The sequence below is a fragment of the Vulpes lagopus genome, chromosome X, assembly GCF_018345385.1.
Source record: "Vulpes lagopus strain Blue_001 chromosome X, ASM1834538v1, whole genome shotgun sequence".
Classification (NCBI taxonomy): Eukaryota; Metazoa; Chordata; class Mammalia; order Carnivora; family Canidae; genus Vulpes; species Vulpes lagopus.
Window position 1 is genome coordinate 91600797 of NC_054848.1, and position 21405 is coordinate 91622201.

Here is a 21405-nt window from a genome sequence, read left to right on the forward strand (position 1 = left end):
GATTTAATTTTTTTCTTTTTATACACCTAAGAAACACTATTCCCAATCTTTTTCATGGGATAATCCTTTTGAACCCTTACAACAGAGTCAACAAGCCGATCTCTAAAAGCATCATATCCATGGTCAAAGGCACTATAAAAACCACTCAAACATTTAAAGCAAATTCGTTTTTTGTTTTTTGTTTTTTTTTTTTTACAAATGCCACAGTCTGCCTGCATATAACAATAAGGTTAGAACAAATCTGTGAGGTCCCCTTACAAAAGGCAGTCTGATCTGAACTTGAATCTTCAATTCTGCACCTGCTGGTATGGGGAAGGGGACATGCGGAAGAACCAGTTATAATCAAGAGTCCTTTATTTAGGACCCATCTCCAGCTTCAGGGGTTACTCACAGTCAAGTGAATGGACTGTATTCTACTAAAAAAAAAAAAGGATCCCAACAGAATGCATAAAGTTCCCATTCATTTTGCAATCAAAGGAGAAAAATCAAAAGTAGATCTGTCAGACTCAAGGCTATCTATATAACTGAAAGATTTTACTTCCTCAGAACATATTTAAGTAATTCAAATAAAACTTGAAGCAGCTTGTTTATCTGTGCAGGTTTTATGGCAAAGTTACTGAGTTAAAAATGACTGCTCTTTAGAAGAAAGGGGAAATACAGGAGTCTACAGAATGGGGACAAAACAGAACGGCAAGGTTGTCAGCAGCTCATTCTTGCCAAACCCACTTCTCAACATAATTTTATTGTCAAGCAGAGTTAAATGACTTCACCCTTATTCCACATCAATACCAAAGCTGATCTAAGAAGTTAGGAAATCTGAACCCTCAAATCCAGAACCAAATGTATAGCTGGCCCTGTTATTTGGGAGCCTCAACTGTGACGTTAATATCCTGTTCTGTTGAACATACCTAAATAAACCAGATTTATGTGTAGCATGTCCCTTCTCCTCACCTCCCTCCCCCCGCCCGATCATTTTGGGAAGAGGAAAGAAATGTAGAGAGAGATGAGTTTTCACCCCCCTTAATCCTCAAAGCCACTCTTACTCAAGAAAACTGAAGAATGGCTGGCTTTTCTAACTCACTAATTGAACCACAGGTTCTCAAGGTTGGCCTGAGCTCTGTAGGTTTAAAAAAAATCCTATAAAATCTATAAAAATTCTAGCTTATATTCCCTTTGCCACTATTAAAACATTATGTAACAAAATAAAAGGCACACCTCATTTCTCTTCCTACCAACATCAGGAAATACCACGCACTGTAGGAAGAAGAAAGGGAGTTAGGGAAAAGCAAATATCACACAGTTAATCACAATAGGTGACTAAAACTTAGAGATCCAGGTACAAAAGCCATTCCCTTTATATTTTTAAGATACTAATTTAACTACAACGGGCAGCTTCTTGATGCAAAATATGAAAGAGAGGGGAAAGGAAATTCCTGTTTATTGTGGGCCAATTACATGCCAAGTATGGTACTAAATGTTTTCAGACACAGTAAACAACCTAATTGTTCTAGCATTTCATTAACTATCGATATTAATATTCACCTCTAAATACTAATCCTTGATCTGAGAAACAAAACCAAAATCATGTACAAGTACATAGTCTGAGATTCGGCTGCAGCCAGCATGTTGGTCTATAGGAAAAACGTGATGGGTGACTGATTAGCTGTTCGGATCTCCTAAGTCATTATGTGCCTCCACATGTGCTCTGGTGTTGAAATATTTTGTGCAAACACCACTTCCCCTCTCCCAAGACCCAAAGTGTCGCTACTAAGCTGCTGCCCAGAAATAAGCACACTGCCATTTTGATCAACGTCAGCTCCTTTTTATTCAGGAAGCATACACTAATTCTTTTTATACATTTTTTTTTACATTCCAGAAATAAGCGAAAATAGCAGTTTTAAATATGTTACAAAGTTGGCTTTTGGGGCTTAATAAGCTTTTTGAGAGAGGGACCAGCCAACTGACCTTTTTCATCAAAGCACCAATGTGTCTTCAGTCTTTTACCAAGCTCTGCCACAGCTGTGGCCACCCTGGATGTGCTGTACATCCACACCGCGTGAAAGCTATAACGGAGAGTTGCTGTGAGTCTCTCTGCAAGGCACCAAGAACAAACAGCTCCAGCTTCCTTTCTTCAGATTGAATCAAAGTTTTTGAAACTTTTCAACTGCTCTCTCAAGTAGTGCTCTCTCAGCATGAAGACTAGAATTTGTTAAAATTCATATATCACAAGATAACAGTAAATCACTTCCAATATTCTGGAAACCACATGATAGAAGTTATAAATAAATGAACACTAAAATTACTTTAAGAAAGTTTTACATCATTTAGTCGGTAAGGACAATTTACACATACAGCACAACTTACTGTTAAACATTCTTTAACTGGCTTCACACAAAGATGAAAATAGTAATACAAAATGATCTGACATTTTCAGTAAGTCTGGAATTAAGACTGTAGTTTTATCGTAGTCAATATCAACTTTACATATTGTTGCAGATGGCTGTGCTATGCCCTTTAAAATGGGAATTTCTTCCTTGGGGTGAAATTCCATTTGGATATGTGTTCTTCCTTTGTACAAACTACTAAAATCTGAGGGACACAGCAATATCAAAGACACAAACAGTAACTGCACAATTTCATCTGCTGGATTAAGCTAATACAAGTGGACAGAATTCTTCAGGTTCCAATATCTAATAAAGCACTATATGAAATGAACAAGGTGAAACATCTTAAGAATGAATATACTCTGCAACCAGGACATGTGGCATTTCTTTAATTCATAAATCTGCCTCATTGGGCATTTACAAAATAAATCAGTAAGAGCTCAATTTGCCTGAGGCATCACAAGCTCATAATGCCCCACTTGGCCTTCCTGTTTGAGCTGATCTAGTAGGTCTTCCTTCCGTCTTTTTCTACCTACCACCAGGTACCTATCATGGCCTACCCCATGCGACTTACTCTTAAGACCATACTTCTGGGCAATCTGGTGTATCTGTTTCCGCTCATCATTAGTCAGCTCTGTAGAGAAAGTCAAATCCGTGTGGCTCTCTGAGCGGGCATAGTTTCTGATGATCTGTTCAATATCTCTCTTGGCGATTTTATTTACCCTCTCTACATCGAGACCAAGCCCCTCCCGCTTATGCTGCTCTTTGACAGAGATTGGCTCCCGAATGCCCTCACCAGATTTACCTAAACCACCACCCGTCCAGCCCATCTTTCTCAGCAGCTGATTTCCTATGTTATCTTCTTTGATCTGTTGTTTGTAAGCTTCCTCTGCTGAGCGGCCCTGAATTTCATTTCTGGAAATTACATCTTCAATAGCTCCTTTCTTCAAATTGTTAATGACAGTGGGCTGGGTCTTTTTGAGGGTTTTCACAGCCTCCCCAGCAGCTTCATACTTGACTGTTTTCTTCACTCCGACTGCTTCTGCGATTACTTCACTCTCTAGGATAACCTTGCATTTCCATCGGAGGCCTGTCATTCTTTCATAGACATACTCAACTGTCATTCGGTTAAACTGAGCTGTGTCATTCAGCGTGCACACTGGATTTGAAGAATTCTCATAAACAACGAGATCCTTTATATCTTTCTTCTTTCCGGATCCCCTGGGTGAAGAGCCTGTTTGACATTGTGAGCTTTTGACGGAAGGGTAAGTAGGTTGTGTTTTTTGAAGGATTTTCAACGCCTCATCAGCAGCTGCGTGTTTACTTGTTTTTTTGGTTCCATAACCTTCAGCTAAGCAGTGATCTTGCAGAAACACTCGGCAACGCCATGTGCGATTTGGCATCATCTCATATTTGTATTCAACTGACATTTTGTTGTATGAGGCAGAATTGTTAAGGATACCAATTGCGTCATTTGCGTTTTCGGTCAGGACAAAATTGGTCCAGTGTTTGGCGGAAGCATTAAAAATTGGCTGCCCAGAAGCATCTTTAGCCAGCACCACCAGCTCTTCTGGTGGTTTCAGAGCTGGAGGAAATTCGTATGCAGGCATGCCAATCTGACACACCACAAGGTCCTCTCCGATCGTGTGCTTGAATTTCCGTCGGACAACTCTAACTTCAATACGTTTCTGCAAGAGTTTTACAGCTAGCTCAGTAGCTCGATCCCTGGACCCATTCTTGCTGCCAGCATAACCTGTGGTTAAGTAGATATTTTGGCATCTAACTTCACACGCGTAACCATCTGTTAGAAGTTTTTTATTTTTGGGGATGTCAGCAGGAGGGATTTCTTTTAAAGGAGCATATATATACTCAGGGTTTGTCTTACATGCCTGAATACACCGAGTTAACATATATGTATAATTAATCTTATCAGATCCAGAAGTCATCTCTGGATTAGAAAGATTCTTCCAGATAGTTGCTGTTAATTTTTCAATAAAATACTGCTTCTCAGCTACCACTGACTCAGGAAATGTCTGTGATGGTGAAGGCTCAGGAGCTGACTGAGAGTTTGCCTGCTGTGATGTGCTGCTTGGGGCAGGGTTCCCACTGTCAAAATACATGTTGGCTGTTACAGGCTGGTCTTTTGTGAAAATAAATCCTGATGAATCACAATACTGAGAATTCCCATCTTGTATACTGAAAGAGTCTTGAGTATAATCTTGGTAGATGTCTCTTGGCATGCTGGCAAAATGTGTTTGTTCATTTACCTCTTTTGTCTGAGGGCCATAAGGATCTTCCTGTCTTTCATCTTTTGAACTACTAGCTACAAAATGTACAGGCTCAAAACGAGGTCTCGCATGGAATTTGGAACCGGCTTGCTTTTTAGGAGGATTTTGACCTATAGAATGAGTGAAATTTACAATTCATTAAAAAGGGAATATTTAAAAAGAAGCAAACAGGAAAACAGTACCAACCATATTATTTGCAAGTTGCACTGTTGGTACAAGATACTTCCCATCACAAAAACTTCAGGTCATTAGGTGAAGGGACTCAAATATCAATGTAGGATTCTAGCATAAGAAGGATGTTCCCTGTCCCACACGTAAGGGAAGAAACTCAACAAAAAACATGCCACTAAATCAAGGATGCAGGTCACCACCACACGTGACTGGCAGACGCTTCTGTATGTAATGAGTTAAAGCACAGGTGAAGTGTACTGAGTAAGAGGTTGTTCTAGTATCATCTCATACCACCCGTGCTGGGAAGCGCCCTTCGTAAAAACTGCAAATGGACTAGATGGCTCTAATGCAAAAGAGATGATGGCCAGGGGCATTTACACAGCCTCTCTCTTTGGTATCAGAGGTGAGTAACTTTGCATAGTCCTTTACATGGTTGTGACTAAAACTCAAATAAAAATGTAAAAAAATAATAATCAAAAGATCCCAAAGGTTTTCAACTTCAACATCTTAGTTCTGACCTATTCTGCACAAAAGGGTTGTTTGCTATATTTTATTTCTAGAACAAATAGCAGCTGGAAACTAATAGTTTGTGGGGACTATCGAATTTAAAGCTATGGAAGAACTCTCTGTTGAGGCCAGACACTAGAGCTTCCTCCCTATAATGCTGCTCAGTAGAAAGCTGGTCCATCTTGGATGCATCCAAGAGGATTCAGTTACTTAGATGTTCAAATGATCAGAGTATAAGGTTGTTGTATTTAGAGGGAGGTTCCATGGCATGGACTTCAAGGATAGCATTATAGTGTGACTTCACTATTCCTAGTTTTCCATTCTATTTAGCACCCTCAAAAAAAAAAAAACTGTACAGCACTAAAAGTTAGAACTCTTTTACATTTGTGTAAGATCCAATGTTACCAATGTTATTTAAAATCATATATCACACTCATATCATTCTTTTAAAAACCATGTTTTCTCTTCAAATTCCACCTTCCAAAAACAAGTATACTCACCATCACATGTTGAGAGGTGACGTTTTTGGCCTTTGGAAGGTTTGGACAGCATCAGATCATATGACGGCATCTCCCCAATATCAATACCTTCAGCCATTTGGAGAATTTTTTCCATCAGGCGTGGGCTGTACCTATTTAAATTATATAATCTACAGTTAAAACAGGTAAGAATGCAGTTTTTATTTTTATTTATTTTTAAAGATTTTATTTATTTATCCATGAGAGACAGAGACAGAGACAGAGAGGCAGAGACACAGGCAGAGGGAGAAAGCAGGCTCCATGTAGGGAGCCTGACATGGGACTTGATCCTGGGTCTCCAGGATCACGCCCTGGGCTGAAGGCTGCAGCGATAAACCACTGAGCCACCCGGGCTGCCTCATGAATGCAGTTTTTTAAAAAGCTTCTAAATGAGCGAATCTTGTAATTGCTCCCACAGGACTTTATCAACAGAGTTATCTTGGCTATAAAACAGAAGAATTTGCCCTATAATACTTACCTATCAAATGAGTAATTATGCTGTCATTAAAAGACAAACATAAAATAAATTTAAGTGAAGATCTTATCTTTAATTTGAATTAAAAGCATCCATATAAACTCAAGATTTATTTTTCTCTATCAGATATGCATATTATATGCAAACAATTACATTTGTTTATTTACAAAAGTACTAAGAGTGTTAAGAGTGGCTGGGTTGTTAACATCCCAACTGTGGTCTCTATCATTTCCCACAAAAAGGAATCTGGGCCCTTAGAGAAATGGCTGATTCCTAGTCTGGGGCAGGAGATGTACAAGATAAATCTGGGAGATATTCTTGTGTCTGGAAACAAGGAAGCTGTGAAAGATCTCATGGGTTGTGTCAAATGGACTCAGAAGCCAATCTGAACACACTCCTACTGGCCAAGTGAGCCAACTTGGATAGCACTAAGAATAATAACCTGCAGTAGATTCAGACACATCAAATATGTTAACAATATTGGTTTGTATTGATACTTACAAACTCATTAATGGTCACTTTTGGAAGATAGTAGGGAATCAAGTCATTATTCCAAAAACAGGTAATATTAAAGAAAGCAAGCATTTATCTGCCATGTTCCTGTACAAATTGTACATCAGAACTAAGAGTTGATGAGAAAAACCTCATTAGCATTCCATTAGCATTGGAGCTAACAAAGGAAGGAATGATAGACTACGGCCACATTGCAACCCATAATAAAATAAATAATCATCAACGGCTGCTAAACCTACTAGGTTATAACATCATTAACAAAGAGAAAAGTCAACTAACAAGATGCTGGTACTGCCAGGCTTAGTAGAATGCCTGGCTCTTGCATTTCAATCCAAGATGTATGGACTTATCCAACTTTGATTGCAAAGGGATAAGAGGCACAATTTAGAAGACTGCATTTACTGGCAGTTATAGCGAGATGACCTGGCATCTGTGTGCCTGATAGGTTCACACTCTGACAAGTAGAAAGGAAGAGGAATCCTGAGTTTTTTTTTAAATACTTTATATTCTTTTACTTATTCATAGACTTCAGAAGCAAAGGGTTGGGTTAACCGCATATCCCAGTTTATGGCATATTGCCAACACTGGGCCCCTTTTTCTCTTATTTGCTTCCTCACTCACTCATGAACATTTATATCCACTCCCCACTGCTGCCCATCTCCATTCTAATATGCTTAGTGTTCAACTTTGTGTACAGATATCCTTATTTCATTGCATTTTAAAATTATTCTTGAGGTGTACAATGGGATATATTGATACATGTATACATCATGAAATGATGACCATTTCTGTTGCATTTTTAATTTATATATCTCGTTATAGAAAAAAAATAAATAAACCTAGTAGGTTAAAAGTCGATGGGGAAGATCCCAGAAAGAGACCCCCATAAACATGTTCAAGGTACAAAAGCAACTCAATAGAGGAAGGACATCTTTTTCAACAAATGGTGGTGGAGTAAGTGGCATCTGTCAGCAACAAATGAACAAAACCTCAAACTCAACCTCCACCTCACTTCTCATCCAAAAATTCATTCAAAATGTTATCATGGACCTAAATGGAAAATGGAAAACTATAAAATTTCTTTAAAAACACAGGAGAAAAAACTTCAGGATCTAGGGCTAGGCCAACAGTTCTCATACTTGACACCAAAAGCATGATCCATTAAAGGAAAAATGGATAAAATGGACTTTATGAAAATTAAAAACTTTTGCTCTCAAAAGCCCCTGTGAAGAGGACAAAAAGGCAAGTTGCAGACTGGGAGAGATATTTGCAAACCATACACCCAACAAAAAAAAAAAAAACCAAAAAACAAAAACTAGCAAGTAGTATAAATGTCTCTCAAAATGCAACAGTAAAAAAATACATATATTAAAAGATGAACAGAACATTTAACCAAAGAGGACAAACATAATGCAAATTAGCACATGAAAAGATGGCCAACATCATTAACTACCAGAGAAATGTAATTTAAAACCACAACAAGGTATCACTACGCACCCTTAGAATGGTTAAGGGAAAAAAGAGGAACTACATCAAATGCTGGCAAGGACACAAAGAAAGCTGGTGGAAATGGAAAATGGTATGGCTGCTCTGGATAACAACATGGAAGTGTCTTTTTTTATATATATTTTTTATTGGAGTTCGATTTGCCAACATATAGCATATCACCCAGTGCTCATCCCGTCAAGTGCCCCCTCAGTGCCCATCACCCAGTCACCCCATCCCACAGCCCACCTCCCCTTCCACTACCCCTTGTTCGTTTCCCTGAATTAGGAGTCTCTCATGCTTTGTCACCCTCTCTGATTTTTCCAACTCATTTTCTCTCCTTTCCCCCTTGATCCCTTTCACTATTTTTTATATTCCCTGAATGAATGAGACCATATAATGTTTATCCTTTTCTGACTGACTTCACTCAGCATAATACTCTCCAGGTCCATCCACGTCAAAGCCAATGGTGGGTATTCGTCGTTTCTAATGGCTGAGTAATATTCCATTGTATACATAGACCACATCTTCTTTATACATTCATCTTTCGATGGACACCGAGGCTCCTTCCACAATTTGGCTATTGTGGACATTGCTGCTATAAACAGTGGGTGCAGGTGTCTCGGTTTTTCACTGCATCTGTATCTTTGGGGTAAATCCCCAGTAATGCAATTGCTGGGTCATAGGGCAGGTCTATTTTTGACTCTTTGATGAACCTCCACAGTTTTCCAGAGTGGCTATACCAGTTCACATGGAAGTGTCTTATAAATTAAACATGCAATCACCACACGATGTAAGAACTGCACTTTTTGGGCCATTTATCTCAGAGAAATCAAAACTTATGTTCACACGATAACCTGCACAGGAATGTTCATTGCAGTTTTATTTGTAATAGCCCAAAACTACAATCAGCTCAGAAGTCCTTTAACAGGGGCGCCTGGGTGGCTCAGTTGCTTAAGCGTCTGCCTTTGGCTCAGGTCCTGATCCCAGAGTCCTGGGATCGAGCCCTGCATCCGGCTCCCTGCTCTGGGGGGAGCCTGCTTCTCTCTCCTCTGCCTCTGCTTGCTTGCTCACTCTCTCTGTCAAATAAATAAATAAAATCTTAAAAAAAAAAAAGAAGTCCTTTAACAGGTGAATGGTTAAACTCTGGTACGTACACACCTCAGAACACTACTCAGCAATAAAAAGGAATAAACTATTGATACACACAATATTGTATATGAGTGGGAAGGAAATGGATATGGTTATAAAAGGGTCATGTAGGGGCACATAGGTGGTGCAGCCAGTTAAGAGACTGCCTTGGGCTCAGGTCATGATCCCAGGGTCCTGGGATGAAGCCCTACGTCAGGCTCCCTGTTCAGCAGGAAGTCTGCTTCTCCCTTTCCCTCCACTTGTGCTCGCTCGCTCTCTCAAATAAATAAATAAATAAAATCTTAAAAAAATAAAAGGGTGTGTAAGGGATTCCTTGTAGTACTGGAAACTGTTCAATATCTTGACTGTGTAATAAATTGCATTCAGGGACACCAGGGTGGCTCTATGGTTGAGCGTCTGCCTTTGGCTTTAGGTCATGATCCCGGGGTCCTGGGATCAAGTTCCGCATCAGGCTCCTGGCAAGGAGCCTGCTTCTCCCTCTGGCTATGTCTCTGCCTCTTTCTTTCTGTCTCTCATGAATAAATAAAATCTTTAAAATAAAGTAATTACATTCAACTAAATTCACACACACACAAATACTAATAAAACTGGGAGACTGAATAAAATCAATGGATTGTTAACAATGTCATTATCCTGGTTTTGATATAACACAATAATCTTGCAAAATGTTATCACTGGGGGAACTGGGTAGAGTGCAGGGCATCTCTTTGTATTATTTCCTACAACTGCATGTGAATCTACAATTATCTCAATAGAAATTTCAATTAAAAAAGTTGATGAGAACTTTATAATCTTACTATCACTGAAAAATGAGACAAGCAGACATGTGTCCCCTTATAGGATATGACAAGAAACACAAAGCACTATATATAAAGTACTGTCTTTCAAATAATTGAACCTGAACCTAATCAAGCCCTTTACTCCCAGAAATATATTAAACATCACCATAAGAACATAGCCAGCCAAATCTACAATGAAGGGAACACTATGTGACAATCCAATTTCTTCATCAAATAGACAGCATGAAAATAAAAGGATAGGGGAATGGGGTTACAGATTAAAGGAGACAGATCAACCAAATACAATGCATGGACCTGGTCTGGATCATGAATCAAACAAACCAACTGTATAAATACAAACGAGGGGCACCTGGCTGGCTCCATTGGTAGAGCGTGTGACTCTTGATCTTGGGGTTGTTAAAATTCGAACCCCTGTGTAAAAATAAAATTCAAAAAATACACCTTGAAACAAATGGAGAGGGACGCCTGGGTGGCTCAGTGGTTAAATGTCTGCCTTTGGCTCAGGAAGTGATCCTGGAGTCCCGGGATCGAGTCCCACATCAGGGTCCCTGAACGGAGCCTGCTTCTCCCTGTGCCTATGTCTCTGCCTCTCTCTCTGTGTCTCTCATGAATAAAAAAATAAAATCTTTTAAAAAATGAAACAAATGGAGAAAACTGAATACGGACTAGGCATTAGATTATTTTAAGAAACTAATGTTAATTTTGTTGAGTGAAATAATGGTATTATGACTTTATTTTTTAAGTAGGCTCCATAGCTAACATGGAGCCCAACATGGGGCTTGAACTCATGACCCTGAGATCAAGAACTGAGCTCTGAGCGGAGATTAAGAGTCAGATGTTTAACTAACTGAGCCACCCAAGCACCCCTATTATGACTCTGTTTTTTTAAAAAATTCTTATCTGTGGGGCACCTGGGTGGTTCAGTCGGTTAAGCGTCCGACTCCTGATTTTGGCTCAGATCATGGTCTCAGGGTTGTGAGATGGGAGCCCAGCAAAGGGCTCCATACACTGTGGAGCTTGCTTAAGATTCTCTCTTCCTGTCCTTCTGCCCCTCCCCCCGGTAAAAAAAAATTTTTAAAAATTCTTATCTAGTACAGATACATACTAAAGTATTTGAAGGTCAGGAATGGTGTCAAGATTTTCTTTACTATACTCCAGACTATCTCCCACAAAAAAACAGGGCACAACAGAAGAAATGAGAAGGGCAGCATGACAGACCTTGATATTGCTGAAGTTGAGTGATGGGTACATGGAGGTCCAATAAACTCTTACTTTTATGTGTTTGATTTTTTCCATAATAAAAAGCTTCAAAACATATAATTTTCATTTTTTAAAATTCTATTTATTTATTCACTAGAGAGAGAGAGAGGCAGAGACACAGGCAGAGGGAGAAACAGGCTCCATGCAGGGAGCCTGATGCAGGACTTGATCCCAAGACCCCAGGATCACGACCTGAGCCGAAGGTAGATACTCACCCAGGTGCTCCAAACATATACATTTTTTAAGATTTATTTATTTATTCATGAGAGAGAGAGAGGCAGAGACACAGGAGGAGGGAAAAGCAGGCTTCATGCTGGGAGTCCTACGCGGGACTTGATCCTGGGACTCCAGGATCGCGCCCTGGGCCAAAAGCAGGCACCAAACTGCTGAGCCACCCAGCAATCCTGAAACATATAATTTTTAAAAGGGCTCCTTATAAAGTAGATTGGCTGCTTGACAGGATATCATATAACTGCAGAGAAACAAACATACAAGCTCCAGTGAAGTTTTTGTTATCATGGGGACCTACTCACCCTTCCTACCTTGAGAGCTTTTCCTGGCCTATGACCAAAGAAAAGAGACAACTGGTGGCATCTGGGAAGAATGTTCTGAATGTGAAAAACTATCACACCTTTACATGAATAGGTTCTGAACTTGAAGGAAGGTAATATTTTCCACATTTGGCACAACTGGTTCCATACCCATCAGACATCTTTCCTTGCAAAGCAGAGAAGTCAAGACATGGTGGCCTTCAATGACAGATTAGATTAGCATGAGCTAGCTCAGTTGTAACCTGCACTTCCCACGGATAACTGCTCATATTGCGGCTACTGCTAACATCAGCATTTAAATGCCAAGAATACTCATTCATTTGGGGAATATAAATAATAGTGAAAGGGAATATAAGGGAAGGGAGAAGAAAGAAATGTGTGGGAAATATCAGTAAGGGAGACAGAACATAAAGACTCCTAACTCTGGGAAACGAACTAGGGGTGGTGGAAGGGGAGGAGGGCGGGGGGTGGGGGGAATGGGTGACGGGCACTGAGGGGGACACTTGACGGGATGAGCACTGGGTGTTTTTCTGTATGTTGGTAAATTGAACACCTATAAAAATTAATTTATTAAAAAAATAAAAATAAAAAATAAATGCCAAGAATAGCTTTATTTTCATTTATTTAAGATTTTATTTATTTATTCATGAGAGACAGGGAGAGAGAGGCAGGCAGAGACACAGGTTCCATGCAGGGAGCCTGATGTGGGACTCGATCCGGGGACCATGGGATCACGCCCTGAGCCAAAGGCAGATGCTCAACTGCTGAGCCACCCAGGTGCCCCTATTTTCATTTATTCTTATCTAAACATCAGAAAGTATAGCCTTAAAAAAAAGAAGGTGGGGATCCCTGGGTGGCTCAGCGGTTTGGCGCCTGCCTTTGGCCCAGGGCGTGATCCTGGAGACCCGGGATCAGGTCCCATGTCGGGCTCCCTGCTTGGAGCCTGCTTCTCCCTCTCTGTGTTATCTCTCATGAATGAATAAATAAAATCTTTAATAAAAAAAAAGAAAGTAAAACCTAAAACATTATACTTTCTATATATCACTTCCATTCAGATTTGGGAGTCCAATTTCTAAGGTATAGAATGAAAACAAAAGATTATGACAATAAAAGTCTATGCATCTTAACCTGGTAATGCCAATTTTTCTGCTTGAATTGGTACTACGCTCAAGCCACTCACCTTGAGTTCCAGTCAAAATTGTCCAGACTTCAATTCCAGCCTGATTCCAAATATGGCATACAACTGTAAATGGCATGTATATCATACATAGAAGTGTGCATGAATGATGCATTTGGGGCTCATTCCATTCACTTTTCTCTTCAGTTTCTTCCAGCATCAGTAATGATTATACCTACTTACTCCTCCCTATTCATTACATCTGCCACAAAATTCAACATCACCCATGGGCTATAAAAATAAACCTTTGCGTAGGCTGTGAACACAGTCAGCTTCTCAGTCCTTTATTAGGAAGTCATAATACTGAGGAAACCCAACCAGCTCAAACAATAATGGAAAAGACTCTATAGTACCTAACTATTGACTATTCAGAGAACAATGTAAATATTAATCTAGAATCTTTAATAAGACCATTAGGATTTCATTCTCTCCTCTAAAATTCTTCAGAGAATAGCTATCCAAGAATAAAGAAGTGGTTCCACAAATTTTATATAAGCCAAGCTAGTAAAGCTTTTATTACTGCTTTCCATTATATATTTTTTGTAGATTTTATCTTTAAAAGATTTATTTAATGGGGACACCTGGGTGGCTCAGTCAGTTAAGCATCTGCCTTCAGTTCAGGTCATGATCTTGGAGTCCCAGGATCAAGCCCTGCATCAGGCTCCCTGCTCAGTGGGCAGTCTGCTTCTCCTTCTCTTTCTGACCCTCCCACCACTCATGCTCTCTCTTGCTCTCTTTGAAATAAAGAAATAAAATATTTTTAAAAATAAAAATAAAAGCAGCCTCTACATGTGGGGTTAAAAAAGATTTATCTATTTGAAAAAGAGAGAGAGAGAGAGAGAACGAGAACACAAGCAGGTAGAGCAGAGGGAGAGGGAAGGAAAATCCCAGGCAGACTCTGTGCTGAGCATGGAGCCTGATGCGGGTCTTGATCTCATGACCCTGAGGTCAGGACCTGACCAAAATCAAGAGTCAGATGCTCAACCAATTGCACCACCCACGCTCTCCTAAAGGTGCTACTTTAAAATCTATAGGGCGCCTGGGTGGTGCAGTTGGTTAAGCATCTGCCTTCAGCTCAGGTCATGATCCTGGGGTCCTGGGATTGAGCCCTGCACTGGGCTCCCTGTTCAGCAGGGAACTTGCTTCTCCCTCTCCTGCTCCCCCTACTTGTGCTCTCTGTCAAGTAAATAAATAAAATCTTTTAAAAAAGATAAAACCTACTATGAGGGGCACCTGGGTGGCACAGACAGTTAAGTGCCTGGCTCTTGATTTCAGCTCAGGTCCTGATCTCAGGGTTGTGAGATTGAGCCCCACCTTGGGGCTCTGCGCTGAGTCTGCTTGAGATTCTCTCTTGCTATCTCTCTCAAATAAACAAATAAATCTTTTTAAAAAGTAACACCTTTACTCCAGAAATTTTAGAGAACCCACCAAGAAAAGCGCCTAGAAACCCAACCACTGATAAACTTCATTAAAATTTTGGAGTTTACTTTTTATTCCTTGTTCTATGCTTTCCATTCCACCTCCCCAAAAAAACTCCTATGAGATCACCTATGTTGATTTGCAATCTGGCAGGATGGGGAGTTGTTCTTAATTTATGGTATAAGTTTTTTTCTATGCCATTACCACATGAGTTTTAATGGCTACACAGTATTTTACCTTATGGACAGACCATGATCCAATTTATCATTAAGGCAAATCTAATACAGTAATTTTACGATGCATGCATATTATATATTTAAGTCTAATTTACCCATTTGATCATAAATGCTTAAAAAAACAAAATCAAAAAGCCTCAGCAGGTCTTTAGGGTTTTTAAAGATAGCTTATTATGTACCAAGCTTTTAGAAATCAGGATGCTATTCAACCGTCCCACCAAGCCTGACATAAAGATGATTTATAATGGACAAAGACATGTGACTTCATGAATCTTACATTCTTGAAAAAAGATAGGCACATACTTATGATCTACAAGGCACCTGTAATTTAACAAATATCTAGCAATGCTTCCAAAATTAAAAAAAAAAATTATTAAACTGCTCCACTGGGTCCAAAAAAACGCTGAGGTTTGAAAACTAAACAAATCTAGATTTTCAAGTATAAATTTATTTAAAACTATCAATAAGATTCTTAACATCATAAGTGAATAACACACAACCAGATAATTGATAAATCTTTTGAAAGCTCTCACTCACACTCCTTTAGCTGGTGACTGATGCACACTACCTGTGTGCAAAGTTAGTTTCACAACATGAGCTCAACTGGCACCTACCTTACAAAAACCAGTCTCATAGCAACAAGGAAGAGACCATCAAGGCAGCAAACCTGGTTTCATTTTAAAATATAGATACACTATCTACAGTTTATAAGTAAAAATAATACAGTTCCATGGGATGCCTGGGTGGCTCAGCGGTTGAGCTTCTGCCTTCGGCCCAGGGCCTGATCCCGGAATCCTGGGATTGAGTCCCACATGGGGCTTCCTGCATGGAGCCTGATTCTCTCTCTGCCTATGTCTCTGCCTCTCTCTGTGTGTCTCTCATGATTAAATAAGTAAAATCTTTAAAAAATTTGTACAATTCCCCGGCGTCCGTATGAACAATTATGTAAGTGCTACAGATGCAATTGATTAGAAGACCGCACTAACTTTTGTTTCAGAGGTAGAGTTTAGTGACTCATCAGTTGCATATAACACCCAGTGCTCATTACATCAAGGGCCCTGCCCTCCGTAATGCCCATCACCCCGTTATCCCACTCCCCCACCCCCCCACACTAACTTTCTTTCATTGGCCACAAGACATATCTTAGAAATTGCTAGCAGAAGAAATTCTTTTGACAGGCTGTTTACTTTTATGAAACAGACAAAATAGTGAAGAGAAATCACTTCAGTTATTTGAGCTTCCTAGTTGTCTGGAACTATGAGGGAAAAATGATCAAAAAGCAGATTGGAAAATACTGCTTTATTTTATCCTATAAATCAGTGGTTCTCGTGGTATAATCAACGGACCAGCATCTTCTAATCATCAGTATCACCAGGGAACTTGTTAGAAATGCAAACTCAGGGGTCCTACCTCAGACCTACTGAATCAGAAAGCCTGCGGTGGGGCTCCACAATCTGTGCTTAACAAGCCTAATGGTTGATTCTGATGCTTAAGTTTGAGAACCACTGTTACAGAACTGAGATATCCGAGCCTGTTACATTTGTTACATGCAAATCGCCACTATTACCAAAAGGAATGAAACAGTTTGCCTCCCTGTACATGTTGAGCTCCCCCTGGCTTGGTCTTATGATCAAGGAGTTTCCAAAGATATCCTTGACCTAAGAGTTAGTTCAGCTCCCACTAAAAAGAACACAGAAAGCCCTTCATTGGGAAAAAAAAAGTGCTACTATTTACAACCTGTTCCAAAAGTCAAGGGATGAACAATGAATTAACAATCTAAATTTATAATGGGCTGTTGCACCATGTATTCTGCAGTTCCCTTGAGAGAACAGTTTTCTGTCCCGGAAGAACAGACCAGAATATGAGCTCTGCCAACATCAACCTTAAGAAGTACTGGAAAATAGACTCTACCCACCTGAAGCTGACAGCTAACATAAAGTCTGACTAAGGTGGAAAGCTGCACTTGGTCCCTAGCTTCCAAGATTCTTAATTGCCCTTTCCCTTTCTCCTGTAACTATTATCAGATATAACGCAAACATTATTCTTCAGTAAAGCTATTTGATAATGTTGTGGCAATTCTTGCAGTGACAGAGCTGACTTAACTAAAATGTTACATGATGTAATAATGTGTGCATGTGTGTGTATATTCATCATGTTACACACAGATGTGCTTGGGTGAGTGCATATGCACACAAAATGTCCTGGATGCTTGAGCTTTTAACACCAACTATCTTTGGCCTGCTTTGTATTGCTTAATGCCCTAGTTTATGTAAAGGGCTGTTGTTCTTGGAATGAAATCCTGAGATAATAATGATGTGTCTTGTGTCAGTTACTTCCTTTCACTCCTGGTCCATCCTTCCCAAATATAGCAGTGGTGTCTCAGTGGAAAGAGCATCAGAGGACCTGAGTTCTAGCCCCGACTGTAGGATCTTGGAAAAGTCACTTAACTTCTTGACCTCCATTGATATAGCTGTAAAAACGAGATACCACCTAATTCCCAAGGCTGTCGTATTACGAGATACATAAATAATTAAAATATTTTATACATTATAAAGCTATAGTCATCTGTTACCCCACACATATTTATTGAGTGGCCACTGTGTAGAGGACACTCTTCTGGGCCCTGAGTATAAAGGTGTGAACAAGACAGCAAAAACCTCTTCCCCAAAGGAGCTTAGACTCTTGTGAGAAGATTTATTATTGATACAATAGATAGTTATTCTCCCACATGTAAAAATTTTTTCAGGATTCAAATTTCCCTTGGCCTTCTGTGATATCACAGAGATGTATGATTATAGGATAAGGATACTTTTTTAACTGCAAAAACAATATTGTTAAGTGAAGGTCAATTAGATTTATCTGAATTGATTACTGAGGCTTCCCCAATTATAACCAGTTCCTCCAGTGAAATAATCATTGTCTCTGGAGGCAGAAATTATACTAACCTAGAGAATATAGGAAAAAATAAACTTTGGTGATTAGAGCAGAATAAAGTATACACTGGATACTATGTTTAACAATTACAGGTAGAAGTAGACAATTCTATTTTTCTGAATCTGTTATGGTCATTCCTAGAACTGAATTGGCTGAATTTGATCTGATCATTTTCCAGAATTTTTCATCCTTCCTAATAAAAAATTCACCGTGAGGCAGGAGTGTCCAAAAAAAGAAGCCTCTCAGTCTATCAAAGGAATGATTAGTCTAGGACTGATTTGGGGGTGCTACTTGGACAGTCCAAGTAGCCTGTTTAAAAAAATGCGTTGGAACCATACTGCAGTCTCCATTGAATGCAAAGAGCTCTCAAAGAGGCCTGTTCAGAACGCGCACCAGGATCTAGGGAAGGGGGGAGGGAACGAACACAGACACACAGACAAACACACCTAAAACCTCACCCAGAGACCAAATATTAATCCTCCAGATCACATTTAAGGTGAAAGGAGGGCAATCCATTTTTAGAGTAAGATATATCCATCTCTTTGTTTGCGTCCAGGCACATTATGCGCAAATCTACAAGCGAGGCGGACCCTGCAGCTGAGAGACCTCATACAAACCGCCTCCCCAGGAGAAGACAGTAAAACCCCACCGCCCGCCCGGGGGCTGGTGCTGTTTTATTTAATGGGGATACAAAGAGGGAGTGGTCAGGAGGAGACCAGCAAGGTTCTCCTCGCCCACCGCCCTCCCCCCCCCGCAGCCCGCGCAGACCCTCGAAGCCCGTACTGTCGAATATCTCTGCGGATACCGCATCCTTGGAAGGTCCTACGCAGGTCGGAGATTCTGCTATTCGTCATTTCCCACGCCCTCCAAAACCAGCGCCACAATGACCACCCCTCAACAATCCTCTTACAGGTGCTGCTTTATCTCCATCCCTGCTCCTAGAGGAGCTGCTCCCGTGATCCCCGCACCCTTCTTCTGGCTGTTATGTCATATCCTCTACCTCGCTTGGCTGATCTCCCCAAACCAACACTGAACCCTCTGGTGTCCTCCAGCACCTCCAAATCTCTAGCCTCTAACCCCTCGTCCGTATCCTGCCCCCGTCTCTATCCCGACCCCCATCATCGAACCCCTTACCCCGTCCCTAACCCGACCCTCCCACCTTCCTCACCTGCAGCCCAGGAAAACGTGGTTGGTCCAGGCGGCGGAGAGCGCGAGGAGCTGGTCCAGGGCAGCCCCGGGATAGCTGTGCAGGTGCCGACAGATGAAGCTGCGCCGCAGAGCCCACTGCCAGTCACTTTCGTGGCTATAGCGCCACTGCTCCAGCACTGGCTCGGGCGGGGGCGGCGGGAGGGGCGGCAACGGCGGCGGCGGGAGGGGGGGCAGCGGCGGCGGCGACAGGAAGTCGCCCCCCAACAGCAGACGTCCGCCAGCCATCTTCTCCGCCCCCAAGCAGGGACCCCAAGGAAGAAGCCGGCTACCCACCAGGAGCGAGCGGGAACGGGGGTCGGTGGGAGGGGCCGGGTGAGGAGGGGCGCTCCTAGGCGCGAAGACCAACTCTCAGGGGACTGGAGTGTGTGCGGGGGGGGGGGGGACGACCGTTAAAAGGAAAAGGCGAGCACGAGCTCACGTCCCGACGCCGGGGCTCACGCCGGCAGCACTCCTCCAACTCGTGGAGGCGCAGGAGAGCGCCCGCCGCAGTCACACGCGCGCCGGGGAGGCCAGGGTCGGCCCGGTGCTCCGCACTTCCAGCGACCCGCAGACCCACACACTGCACGGCGACCCGGGGAGCCACCAACACGCTCTGCTCCCCCTCCTCTGGGCTCTAGCCTACCTACCCGCGTGCCGCCCCGAGGTTGTGAGGCCAGTGCGCGTGCGCCGCGGCTGTTCCCTAACTTCGAAATTCCGTCGCCAAATCTCGCGCGAGGTACGTTTTCCCCTCCTGTGACGACTAACGGCCTTTGACGCACTACGGTGACAAGCGGAGGGCGGGGACTTTGGGAAGGGAATTTTGGAAGGTTCTCTAAGGTTCGGGAACAGGATTCCGTGAAATCCCTGGAAGGCGCCCTCGGATGATTGTTGGCCCAACAGCTCGCCTGGCGCTTTTGCTGGGTTTTTGAGCCGTGGGACAGTAGGACCGTGCCTTTTGGCGGGGGGTGAGGGAGGGGTGGACACTTCGGTTTGGATTTTACACTTTATAAAAAATGTCAGCTCCCTGAGGGGCTTTTTCTTCAGAGTCCAGCTTAAAAACCTCTGCATCGTGCGCCATTAGCTTTGTATTTTATTGTGAAAACATAGGGAATATGTGACACTTGTAAAGAAAATCATCCACAGCGCCACTTCTCAAGTCAGCCACTTGCATCATCCATATGCCATTCCAATTGCTGGCAAATACAGGCACCATGTTTACACAGATCTGATCGCAACTGCAAATAATTCTGTGTGTCATGTATCAATTTAAAACGTGCAAAATATTACGAAAAACAAAAAGAGCTCAAAGTAGAAAGTTAAAAGCTGCACAGCAGCAAATGGCTAAATCACTCTGTCGTCACACGGATCACTCCACCTGTGGATCTGCTCCAGGCAGCTTCCTCAGTCTGTGTCTGCGCCAACCTGCAATAGTCGAGTAATCAACAAATGTCTCTCAGCTGGGATTTACACAGCACCTACTGTACGCTCAATACAGTAGAAATACAAAGGAAAAAGAAACAGGGTTTTCTCTGTTGTACTAGAACTGATTACAGTCTTGGGAGGGAGAAAATAGTCTTGCATCAACCTACCGTACCACTGGCAGCAGGACCATTGGATGAGGTGGCTTTGACTCACTGCACTCTTTAACTCTTTAAATGACATACTTCTCATTATATGACACATCTTATGTGTAGGGGTATATTGGACTAAGAAGAGCAGAAGATAACAGCAGTTTTCACACTGTTTCATAATGATTTTATTTCTGTCTGTCCCATTATGCAGAGTGTGCTTTGTCTTTGACCCAATGGTAAGCATTTATGTTTATTGAAGTAGTGGCTGTCTTTAAACCATCAAATCAGAGAACATGATACTAGGAAGGAAGCTTTGAAATCATACATTCAAGTCACCCTTGTATGAGTGAGGGAAAAATAAGGCCAGAGAGGTGAATTGACTTGCTGTAGGCTGTACAGATAGTTCCCGGCAAAGCTGAGATCAGAATCTCTGTCACCTGACTCCTTTATCCTGTGTTTCCCCAGACGTTTGCCACTGCATTGCCCTGGGTTGTTTCTTCTTCTCCTTCTCCTCCTCTTTCTCCTTCACAGCATGTATCAACTTTTGAAATTTATTTTTTAAAGTTTGACTGTTCCCACCCCCCAGGAATGTTAGCTCTATGAGAACAAGAAACTCATCCATCTTGCTTTTAGCACCTACACCTGGCTCCTGTAGATACTCCAGAGATATTTGTTGAATTAAATGAATCATTGAATGAATGAATGAATGAATGAATGAATGAATGAAGGTTCTTCCCATTGTTCCAATCTTGAGAAATTCATTTTTTTGGAGCCTA

The 21405-nt window shown here is 41.5% G+C and overlaps 1 protein-coding gene across 1 annotated transcript; it reads right to left on the reverse strand.

Annotated features, from left to right (window-relative positions):
• Positions 1-1807: 1807 nt before the first annotated feature.
• Positions 1808-19770, reverse strand: NKRF (NFKB repressing factor). The gene is made up of 3 exons (XM_041740923.1): positions 19039-19770; positions 5851-5981; positions 1808-4782 (listed from the first exon to the last, which is right to left on the reverse strand). The coding sequence occupies exons 1-3, from the start codon at positions 19302-19304 to the stop codon at positions 2825-2827; spliced, it is 2355 nt and encodes a 784-aa protein (XP_041596857.1). The 5' UTR covers positions 19305-19770; the 3' UTR covers positions 1808-2824.
• Between the last annotated feature and the right edge of the window lie 1635 nt (positions 19771-21405).